Source organism: Somniosus microcephalus, chromosome 2 (genome assembly GCF_052327205.1).
Source record: "Somniosus microcephalus isolate GS21.2 chromosome 2, FLI_Smic_1.0, whole genome shotgun sequence".
Lineage (NCBI taxonomy): Eukaryota > Metazoa > Chordata > Chondrichthyes > Squaliformes > Somniosidae > Somniosus > Somniosus microcephalus.
In genome coordinates this window covers 79,356,826-79,369,063 of record NC_140988.1, presented here as the reverse complement: position 1 = coordinate 79,369,063, position 12,238 = coordinate 79,356,826, and the positions used below count along the sequence as shown (strand labels likewise).

Here is a 12,238-nt window from a genome sequence, read left to right as displayed (position 1 = left end):
TGTTTAGTTCCTTTGTACTCGATGTCATATTGGTGTGCCCCTAGGAAAAGGGACCACCTCTGTAGCCGTTGTGCTGTCATTATCGGGATGCCCTTCTTAGGGTTGAAAATGGAGACAAGAGGTTGATGATCAGTTAGTAGAGTAAATTTCTGTCCGTGCAGGTAGTGATTGAACTTCTTCACCCCCCACACCAGGCTGAGGGCCTCTCTGTCAATCTGGGCGTAGTTACGCTCGGCTGCAGTTAACGAGCATGACGCAAAAGCTATCGGCCTCTCTGAACCATCAAGGGATTTATGTGACAGTACCGCTCCAACGCCGTAGGGAGACGCATCACACGCTAATCTTATCGGTAGTGATGGGTTGTAGTGAGCCAATACTTCTCTTGAAGTGATCAGGCCTTTACACTTCTGAAAGGCCCGCTTACATTCATCGCTCCATTTCCATGCTACTCCAGTTTGTAGCAGGGCGTTCAGTGGGATCAGAATTGTGGACAAATTCGGCAAAAACTTATGGTAGTAATTCACCAATCCGAGGAATGACCTCAGTTGCGAAACATTTTTAGGCGCTGGAGCCTTAACTACCGCTTCAATTTTGTCAGGGGACTTATGTAACCCCTCTTCATCAATCACGTGGCCACAATACGATATCTGTTTCTTAAAAAACTCGCACTTGGGGCGATTGGCTCGTAGCCCATGTTCTCTTAGTCTAGTGAGCACCTGTCACTAGGATGTCGTCCAAGTAACACTGAGTCCCCGGAATCCCTTGCAGGACTTGTTCCATCGCTCTTTGCCATATAGCCGGAGCTGATGCAACCCCGAATACCAGTCGATTATGCTGGTAAAGACCTTTGTGAGTGTTTATCGTGAGATATTTCCTAGAGGATTCTTCAACCTCCATCTGCAAATATGCTTGCGCTAGGTCAATTTTTGTAAAACGTTTCCCTCCAGATAGTGAGGCGAAAATATCTTCTATCCTCCGAAGAGGATACTGTACTGTGTGAAGGACTGGGTTCACAGTCACCTTGAAGTCCCCACAGATGCGAACCTTCCTTGGCTCCTCAGACTTATTATTTAACGTTTTCTTCATGACAGGAACGATGGGTGTCGCCCACTCGCTCCAGTCTACCTTAGTTAGCATGCCTGCATTCTCCAGATTCTCCAGCTCTGCCTCGACGGCTGGGCGAATTGCATACGGTACCGGTCTTGCTTTGAAAAACTTGGGAATTGCATTCTCTTCTATTTTTATTGAGGCGGTTATGCCTTTAAGAGTTCCCAGTTCTTGTTGAAATACCTCTTTAGCGTTAGCCAAGATTTTTGACAATCGTCCAGGTGTGACGTCGTCATCCTTTTTACCAGCCACCGTCAGTGCCTGAATGGAGTGCCAGTCTAAACTTATCTTTCTGATCCATTCACGTCCCAATAACGGTGGTCCACCATCTTGCAGTATGTACAGATACAATTTCTGTATTTCCTTGCCGTTGTATTCGACAGGCACCCTTATTTTCCCTCTGGGGTATACTTTCTGCCCCGTATATGTCTTCAAGACAATGGATGTGTCTTTCAAGCGTATGTGTGAGAATAGACGCTCGTAGTCTCGTCGATTCATGACGGTCAGGGCTGATCCTGTATCCAATTCCATTTTGACTTGGGACCCTGCTATCGTGAGGGTGACCCAAATGGTTCGGTGATCCTCTTTTGTGATTACGTTGTGTAGTTTGAGACAGCTTAGTCTCTTGTTCCCGGATTCACTATCGCTCTTCTGGTCTTCGGAACTACTGTCCGTCATCTTTTGTACTTTCCTGTACTTCTCCTTAGTAGTCTTTTTGTTGTCGTTAGTCTTCTTCCCGGACCTGCAAACTCGTGCAATGTGTCCCGTCTTTCCACATTGCCTGCATGTTTTGTCCTTGGACCAGCAGTCCTTCTGGTCATGGGTTGTTCTGCCGCAGCGATAACATTTTTCAAATCCCCGTGTCATTTCATGGGTGCCGTATTCCTGTGGCTTTTGCTGTATTTCCGCAGCTCCCCTTACTGCTGCTTTGTACGATACTGCCACGCTGAAAGCCTTATCTAGCGTCAGCTCTTTCTCTGAGAGTAACCTCTTCTGGATTCCTTCACTCAGGAGTCCACAGACAAATTTGTCCCATAGGGTATCTGCCAGTCCTGCTCCGAACTGGCAGTGCTTTGATAGCTTGCATAGTTCCGTAAGGTAATCAGCATTGCTCTCATCTTTATGCTGATTTCTCTTGTGGAATTTAAATCTTTCTGCTATCAGCAGCGGTGTAGGATTTAGGTGTTCCTGTAGGATATCAACAATTTCATTAAAACTCTTCGCCATCGGTTTGACTGGAGTGATCAGGTTCTGAAATAGGCCGTACGTTCTTGCGCCCATTAAGTTTAGTAGTACCGATGCCTTTTTCTCATCGGCTGCTTCATTTGCCTTGCAATATACTTCGACTCTTTCCACATACGTGGTCCAGTCTTCTATTGCATTATCGAAGGCAGTGATATTGCCAGTCTTCGGCATCTTGGAGATCTAAGATGGCGCCACCCGCGCTTTGCCTTCTTCCCCGATTGAACAAAATGGCGCCTCCCGCGCTTTGCCTTCTTCCCCGCTGGATTAAGATGGCGCCTCCCGTGCTTTCTGTCTTTTCCGCTGCTGCTAGCGCTGTTGCTGGCGTTTTTATGCCTTGATGGCGACGCCCTATGGTCTTCGCGCACTTCCGCCCCCGCGCTGCTGCCAACGCCGCTCTCCGCGGTCCCCGTGGCAAACTGCAGCTCCTCGCGGCTTTCTGCGCTTCTAATTTCTTTTATTTTAATTACTGTTCCCGTCGTCAGAGCAGACCCTATGGGACACTTTCCTCCCTCTTCTCGGGCCTGTACGCTGCCCGGCTTCGTAGCACCGGTCGCGCCCTGTGTGCTCCACCCTCTCTCTCTCTCTCTTCCCGACAACGCTGCTCAGCCCCATTGAAAAGCCACCCGATCGAGCTCTAGCCCGGCGCAGCCCAGGAAGGATCAGTGTACTACCTGCCACCAGCCCGATTAGCTGGAACACCATAGACTGGATAACCAAGCCCAGCTCTCGACAGCCTCTCCTGCAAATCTTCGAATTCGATGAATCAGAGGGCGGTTGCCCACGGTCGACGCCCGTTTCTTCTGTTTGTTTTTTTTTCTTTTTGGATTTCTTCCTTCTGGCCTCGACCTCTAACAACTTCGCTTCAGGGATGGATCCCCGTGAGGTGGTGCAGAACTGTAGGTAAGTTCGGATCTGTTCGTCGCCAGTGTAACGTCCGTGTGTAATTGAGACACGGACTGCAGGAGTTGGTTATAACAGGTGTTTACTGAATGGAGACAAAACTGGAACTACTATACAAAGTTACTACACAGGCTTATATACCGGGGTGGTCACTACTGGTACTGCAATATACAGGGGCTGCAGAATATAGTTCCTTCTTCAAAGTACATACACTACACTGACTATACTGTCCCCTACTACTACCACATTCCTTCCTTCTCTCCCCACTTGGATGGCCCCCTGTACCACAGTGACGTGGTCGGTTTTCCCATCCTCCCTGCAGTCATTTTCCTCATTCATACGGGTAGAAAGTACCTTGTACCTGTTGGACAAGGTCCAGGGCTGAGGCTCCTCCATCACTACATCCTGGGTCCCCATACCTTCCTGACTCGCAGTCACACCCTCATGTCCCTGACCACTGATGAACTCTAAAGTATTACTTAACCTAAAGGGTGTGACTGCCTCCTGGAACAAAGTGTCCAGGTAAATCTCCCCCTCCCTGATGCATCGCAATGTCTGCAGCTTGGACTGCAGCTCAACAAATCTGAGCCGAATTTCCTTGAGCTGCAGACAATTACTGTAGACGTAGTTGCTCGGGATTGCGATGCTCTCCACAGACTCCCACATGCTGCAGTTATGACACACCACCTGCCCTGCCATCTCTAATGATTGATTGGAGGTCAATCATCACAGCCCCAGGACATAGAAACATAGAAGATAGGAGCAGGAGTAGGCCATTCGGCCCTCGAGCCTGCTCCGCCATTCAATGCAATCATGGCTGATCATCCAAATTCAGTACCTGCTTTCTCCCCATACCCCTTGATCCCTTTAACCTTGAGAAATATATCCAACTTCTTCTTGAATATATTTAATGAATTGGCCTCTACTGCCTTCTGTGGTAGAGAATTCCACAGGTTCACCACTCTCTGGTTGAAGAAATTCCTCCTCATTTCTGTCCTAAATGGCCTTCCCCTTATCCTTAGACTGTGACCCCTGGTTCTGGAGTCCCTGACCATCGAGAACATCCTTCCAGCATCTAGTCTGTCTAGTCCTGTTAGAATTTTATAAGTTTCGATGAGATCCCCTCTCATTCTTCTAAACTCCAGCGAGTAGAAGCCCAATCGATCCACTCTCTCCTCATACGTCATTCCTGCCATCCCAGGTATCAGCCTGGTGAATCTTCGCTGAACTCCTTCCATGGCAAGAACATCCTTCCTCAGATAAGGCGACCAAAACTGCACACAATACGCAAGATGTGGTCTCACCAAGGCCTTGTACAACTGCAGCAAGACATCCTTGTTCCTGTACTCAAACCCTCTCGCTACGAAGGCCAACATACCATTTGCCTTCTTAACCGCCTGCTGCACCTGCATGCTTACCTTCTGTGACTGGTGCACAAGGACACCCAGGTCTCGTTGCAATTCCCCTTCTCCCAATCTATTGCCATTCAGATAATAATCTGCCTTCCTGTTTTTGCTACCAAAGTGGATAACCACACATTTATCCACGTTATATTGCATCTGCCATGCTTCTGCCCAATCACCAACCTGTCCAAATCATCCTGGAGTTTCTCGGCATCCTCCTCACAGCACACACGCCTACCCAGCTTTGTGTCATCTGCAAATTTGGAGATATTACATCTAGTTCCCTTGTCTAGATCATTAATATATATTGTGAATAGCTGGGGTCCAAGGACCGATCCCTGCGGTACCCCACTAGTCACTGCCTGCCACTCGGAAAAAGACCTGTTTATTCCAACTCTTTGCTTTCTGTCTGCCAACCAGTTCTCTATCCAAGTCAGTACCTTGCCCCCAATCCTATGTGCCTTAACTTTACACGCTAATCTCTTATGCGGGACCTTATCGAAAGCCTTCTGAAAGTCCAAATACACCACATCCACTGGTTCTCCCTTATCTATTTTACCAGTTACATCCTCAAAAAATTCCAGTAGATTAGTCAAGCACGATTTACCCTTTGTAAATCCATGTTGACTTTGTCCGATCCTGTCACTGTTTTCCAAGTGCTCTGCTATTACATCTTTTATAATGGACTCTAGCATTTTCCCCACTACTGATGTCAGGCTTACCGGTCTGTAATTCCCCGTTTTCTCTCTACCACCTTTTTTGAATAGTGGGGTAACATTAGCTACCCTCCAATCCATGGGTACTGTTCCAGATTCCATCGAATGTTGGAAGATGATCAGCAATGCATCTACTATTTCTAAGGCCACTTCCTTAAGTACCCTAGGATGTAGATTATCAGGCCCTGGGGATTTATCGGCCTTCAATCCCATCAATTTCCTTAACACCATTTCCCTACAAATACTGATTTCTTTCAGTTCCTCCCTTTCTTCAGACCCTATGTTCCCCGACATCTCTGGGAGGTTATTTGTGCAGGAATTCCTCAGGGCAGTGCCCTAGGCCCAACCATCTTCAGCTGCTTCATCAATGTCCTTCCCTCCAACATAAGGTCAGAAATTGCGATGTTCGCTGATGACTGCACAGTGTTCAGTGCCATTCGCAACTCCTCAGATAATGAAGCAGTCCATGCCTGCATGCAACAAGACCTGGACGACGTTCAGGCTTGGGCTGATAAGTGGCAGGTAACATTCGCGCCACAAAAAGCCAGGCAATGATAATCTCCAACAAGCGAGAGTCTAAACACGCCCCTTGACATTCAATGGCATTACCACCACCAAATCCCCCACCATCAACATCCTGGGGGTCACCATTGACTAGAAAATTAACTGGACCAGTCACATAAATACTGTGGCAACAAGAGTAAAAGACTCATTACTTCAGAAAAGGTGCTAGCTCACTTTGACCCATCCTTACCTATTCGACTGGCATGTGATGCTTCACCCCATGGCATTGGTGCTGTGTTGTCACATAAGTTCCCAGACAGCTCAGAAAGACCAATAGCCTTTGCCTCAAGATCATTGACTACAGCTGAACGCAATTATGCACAGATTGACCGAGAAGCCCTCAGCCTTGTGTGGGGAGTCAAGAAATTCAACCACTACTTGTATGGTCAACAGTTTACACTGTTAACTGACCACCAGCCTCTCGTTTCAATCTTCAACCCAAGGAAGGGCGTTCCAGTGATGATGGCACAACGGCTACAGCGATGGTCACTCTTCCTAGGGGCTCACCTGTATGACATTGAATACAAGGGGACCAAGCAACATGGCAACGCCGATGGTTTGTCACGTTTACTACTGCCGACCTCAGAGAGAACTACAACAGTTGACTCAGCAGAGGTATTTCACACAACAATAGTTGAGCAGCTACCAGTGACAAACTCCCTCATTGAAAGAGAAACACGCAATGACCCTACATTGTCAAAAGTTTATGACATCACTGTGAAGGGATGGCCAGCGCATGGTGACTCATTGTTTCCAGCATTCTCAGCTAGGAGGGAGCAGTTATCAGTGTGTCGGGGAACACTGATGTGCGGCTCACGAGTTGTGATTCCTCCCAAGCTTTGTAACCGAGTGCTAGCTGAACTGCATGAAGGCCACTTAGGTACGGTAAAGATGAAAAGCCTTGCCCGTGGATACGTGTGGTGGCCAGGAATTGACAAACAGATCGAGGACCTGACAAAGAGCTGCTCAGGATGTCAAAAGGTCCAGAACGCACCACCACAAGCCCCTCTCCATCCATGGGAATGGCCCTCATCACCATGGCAACGTGTGCACATCGACTTTGCTGGACTGTTCATGGACTCCATGTTCTTGATTGCAGTCGATGCACATTCCAAATGGCCCGAGGTCATTAAAATGAAATTAACCACATCTGAAAAGACCATTTCAGTTCTGAGGACCATGTTCACTAGAAATGGCCTACCAGAACAAATCTGCACAGACAATGGATGACAATTTGTCTCTGACGAATTCCAAGGTTTCATGAGGAAAAATGGAATCAAGCACTACACATCTGCCCCGTACCATCCAGCTACAAATGGCTTGGCAGAAAGATTCGTACAGACTTTCAAGAAGGCCATCAAAGCAATGTACAGCGAGAATCTACCACTGCAACACAAGATAGACAAATTCCTCTTTGCTTATCGGAACGCAGTACACGCAGCCACTAATCAGACTCCAGCGATGATGTTTCTGAACAGGAACCTGAGATCTCGCATGGACCTTCTTAAACCGAATGTACGTCGTGATGTAGAGAACAAACAGTTCAAACATTTGAATGCTAAGCCAACAAGAAGCTTCAGTGTGGGACAGTCAGTTCTTGCCCGTGATTTCCGGACGGAAAAGTGGCAACCAGGGACAAAATCCACAAGAGAGGGACCACTGATGTATACTGTGGATGTGGGAGAGAACGTTTTGAGACATCATGTGGACCAAATTCTGGATGTTCAGGTGAAAAACACCCCTATACCTCGCCCAGACTCACCTGACATGGAAACAGACACTCCTGATTTAGCAGCATCAGCATCAGCCTCATCCACAGCTGAGAGCTCTACCTGTACCGATAGCTCATCTGATGCAATTGTACCTGTACAGTCTCATTCCCCAAAGCAAGAGAGTCTGGAAAGACGTTACCCAGAGAGGCAGAGGAGGCCTCCCCAGAGACTTGACTTGTAAAAGGGCTGTTGACAAAATAAAATGTTATGTTGGAATTTGAATTTTGTTACTTTTAAGAAAACAAAAAGGTTACTGTAAAGACAGGCTCTGTATGTTAATTATAGAAATTTTGCGTTAATATACTATTAAACTAAAGGGGGAGGAAGTGTAATGTATACAATATTGAAGGGGCTACTTTGTTTTGCGGATGTACATCCTTAGTTGCGAGCGTATATAACAGACGCGTATCGATTTGTATAGTCAGTGCCGAAGTTCCAGTTACCCAGTAAAGATCACTTGAAGTTACTCTGAGTCTCTGCTACTTTATTATTTTATGTAGTTGTGTATAGCGGTACAAACACAACAAGTGTGATGGAATTTTCTCCACTTGCCTGGATGAGTGCAGCTCCAACAACACTCAAGAAGCTCGACACCATCCAGGACGAAGCAGCCCGCTTGATTGGCACCCCATCCACCACCTTAAACCTTCACTCCCTCCACCACCGGCGTACCGTGGCTGCAGTGTATACCATCTACAAGATGCACTGCAGCAACTCGCCAAGGCTTCTTCGGCAGCACCTCCCAAACCCGCGACCTCTTCCACCTAGAAGGACAAGGGCAGCAGGTGCATGGGAACACCACCACCTCCAAGATCCCCTCCAAGTCACACACCATCCAGACTTGGAAGTATATCGCCGATCCTTCATCGTCGCTGGGTCAAAATCCTGGAGCTCCCTCCCTAACAGCACTGTGGGAGTACCTTCACCACATGGACTGCAGCAGTTCAAGAAGGCGGCTCACCACCATCTTCTCAACGGCAACTAGGGATAGGCAATAAATGCTGGCATTGCCAGTGACGCCCACATCCCATAAATGAATTTTTAAAAAATACTTACCAACCAATCACCTACCTGCTCTCCTGTGACATCACTCTTTGATGTTGTTTTTGAATCGGAGCCTCGCGCTGCCTCTGCTTTAATTCAGCTCCACTCTCGGGCCGCTCTTTATCCTCTCGCTGTTGCCTCTGCTTTAATTCAGCTCTGCTCTCGGGCCGCTCTTTATCCTCTTGCTGTTGCCTCTGCTTTAATTCAGCTCTGCTCTCGGGCCACTCTTTATCCTCTCGCCGTTGCCGCTGCTTTAATTCAGGTCTGCCCTCGGGCCGCTCTTTATCCGCTCGCCGCTGCCGCTGCTTTAATTCAGGTCCGCTCCCAGGCCGCGCTTTATCCTCTCGCTGCTGCCGCTGCACAGCGTGCATACAATGAAAGTCATGCTGCCACACAAAATGTGATAGAGCAGACCATTAGCGTGCTGAAACAACACCTCCACTGCCTGGACTACTCTGGAGGAGCCCTGCAGTACTTGGCTGAGTGGGACTCAAGATTCGTGGTGGCCTGCTGCATGCTGCACAACCTCACCATCATGAGGGCACATTCCTTGCCACCAGCTATACAACGAGCAGCTGAGGAGCAGGAGGAGGTGGAGGAAGAGGAAGGGAGGAGGCAACCTAGACAGCCCCTTTCCACCCGGGTTGTCCATGAAGAACTCATCTGAGTGCGATACTGGTAACTGCAACCCCAATTCTCCATTCACCAACAGTCCCACACCTTACCTTCCCTCTGTCACTGACCATCACAGCGCCTGCTTGGCCACAATACAAAAATAAAAGCCTCCACAAAAGAAACATAATTTAAAAATCAAATCGTGCCATATTGCATAGAAACATAAACTAATCACCCTTGTACATCCCCTTAGTGCCTGTCTTCCACATGCCTTGCCTGTCCTAGTGCTCCTACTCACTGCTACCCCAGTGACTGCACCATGGCTGGTGGAAGGCAGTTGACTTCTGTTATGTATTGTGTGTTCTATTGTGTGTTCTCCTCCCACCTGTGGTGGCGCTGTCACAGGAGATAAATGGTTGGGTGTTCTCTGTTAAGTTTTAGCTCTCTTTGTTCGGAACTTGCCAGAACTTCCTTTCCTTCCAATAAAGCACTTCATGTTTGAATCTCTGAGTTCTGAGTCCTAAATTGTGTCTAGGTAGAAAGGTACCGGCACGGTGGCATAGTGGTTAGCACTGTTTCCTCACAGCGCCAGGGACCCGGGTTCGAATCCGGCCTCGGGTGACTGTCTGTGTGGAGTTTGCACATTCTCCCCGTGTTTGCGTGGGTTTCCTCCGGGTGCTCCGGTTTCCTCCCACAGTCCAAAGATGTGCAGGTTAGGTTGATTGGCTATGATAAATTGACCCTTAGTGTTAGGGGGATTAAATACGGGGATAGGGTGGGATATGTGTTGGTGCAGGGGTTACGGGGATTGGGTGGGATATGTGTCGGTGCAGGCTCAATGGGCCGAAATGGCCTCTATCTGCACTGTGGGGTTTCTGTGATTCTGTGAACAACTTCCAGTGAAGGAGACTGCAGATGGTCTTGGAGGACATCCTCCAGCAGCTCTGCGCCTAGAAGACCCGGCTGCGGACTGCACCATCTCGGCATGGGTGGCAGCAGTCTGGGCTGGCGGACAGGCAACAGCAAGAGCACTGGCGGAGTGGCAGTGGTGGGAGGACGGAATGCTGTCATCTTGAGAGAGGACAGCAGGTTCGTGCTCCATGGATGCACTGCCACTCCCCCCGGGGCGGCGCCTCAGCAGTCCTAGTAATCTGTTGGAGGACAGATTGCTAAACTGCTGTGATCCAGAGCCATGATGGCAGCAAGCTGATCTTGCATGACAGCTGTCTGAGCTTCCACTGCAGCACTCAGATGCTAGGTGGCTGCTGCAGTGGATGCTGAGACATAGGCCATCAGACACTGCATCATCGTTGGGTCCACAAGTGTGCTAATGGAGTTGGCCACCAAGCTCTGCGCAAAGCCCTGTGTTGGATTCCTACTTGTTCCTCGACATTGCACACAGGCTTTCTGGCAGGCTTCCCAATGCACCAAGCATTTCGTTGTGCATGCCCATCAGCCTCCTTCTGTAGCCAGCCCCATTGACGTCCTCATCTGGGTCTTCTGCAGCAGAACCCATTTGCAAACTTGCCCTTTGGCGAGCTGGCACCTGCGCTATCCTTGCCCCCTGCTCAGTGTCTCACCACATATAGATCCCAACTCTATGCTATCCTGTAAGTTACGCACAGTGTCGGTATCTGAGCTGGTGGCTGCAACTGTTAAACAGTGTCATCATTATCACTGTCTTCCTGTTCTTCCACCATTGCCTGGCCAGGTTGCAGTTCTTGGGTATCTGAAAGGAGAAAGGCACAAGGGTAAGGTTGTGATGAGGGGAGGTTGGGGGGTAAGTAAGTGGTGCATGCTTACACCCTCTGCAGCTTGTAAATCAGAAGAGACTGTGGGATGACGGGGAAGTGGGATGTGAGAAGGAGGATTAGGTATGAGGATACCGTCATCTTCAATGGTTTCAGCCCTGCCACTGGCCATGGCCTCAGCAATGGCTGTTCCGATAATGACCAGCACCATTTCTTCTATTGGGATTAGAACATGCAGGCATGCCTTTTGCCCTCTGGTTAGTTCCTGCTCTCTCCGGTTGTGCGCCACCTTGTCCTGTAAGAGAGAGGAAAGTGTGTCGGTGAGTATGGTACAGTGTGTTTGGGTGATGTGACACATCCCCATGCCCGTTTTCGGGGGCTATTGAATTTAGCCCCCATTATATCTGTGATAGATTATAGCATTTTTTGTTCCTTAAATTCTGTAGATACACTATTTTTAGGAATAAAATACATCTTAAAATATAATTTTTTCCCCCCCAGGACGGTGATCAGAAACAATCCCGTGAAGGAGAAGTTGGCATTCCACTTGAGGAACAACCAGTCTCCAGTAACCCTTAGCTTGGATGGTCTGGGGTTTCCCATTCATTTCTCATCTCATTACTTTTTCCACATCTATGGCTGAAAATCTAGGCGAGCACTGGGTTCAACAAGCTTAATGGTGCTAACTTACTGACATTGCATTTTTAATTTAATTAACTTGAAGTCATCAGTATTTAAATATCTTGATAGAAGCAGATGGGCAATACCTGTTCAGTGATTTATCAAATTCTACTTAAAAATAAGCTGAAATTGCATTACAACTGTGTACATAGTTTTCAAATATATTTCTGGTATTGAACGGAGACAATAAAGCTGGGTTTTAGCATGAAATCTCCAATTTTCTTTCTTTCTTTCTCACTTTTACTTAGGTTAAATTAATATTATTCACAGGTCCATGTAGACCAAGAGTGTTCAAGTTTTATGTATTTGTGGGCTGTTTAAGCACCTTGCAGACCATGTACACAGTTTAAATCAATGATCCCATTAATTTTAAATATCTCAAGTGCCAGATACTAACAAATCTTTGTCTGATCATTTAGGATCTATCCACCAATGAGGTA

At 47.9% G+C, this 12,238-nt stretch overlaps 1 protein-coding gene across 1 annotated transcript in view; it reads left to right on the top strand.

Moving 5' to 3' along the window:
• spmip2 (sperm microtubule inner protein 2) overlaps positions 1-12,008 on the top strand; it is a 68,394-nt gene extending 56,386 nt beyond the window's left edge. Inside the window, exon 5 of the mRNA XM_086010642.1 lies at positions 11,619-12,008. Within this exon, the coding sequence (XP_085866768.1) occupies positions 11,619-11,696 (78 nt within the window). The 3' untranslated portion in view covers positions 11,697-12,008. The remainder of the gene's footprint in view (positions 1-11,618) is intronic.
• Positions 12,009-12,238: the final 230 nt, after the last annotated feature.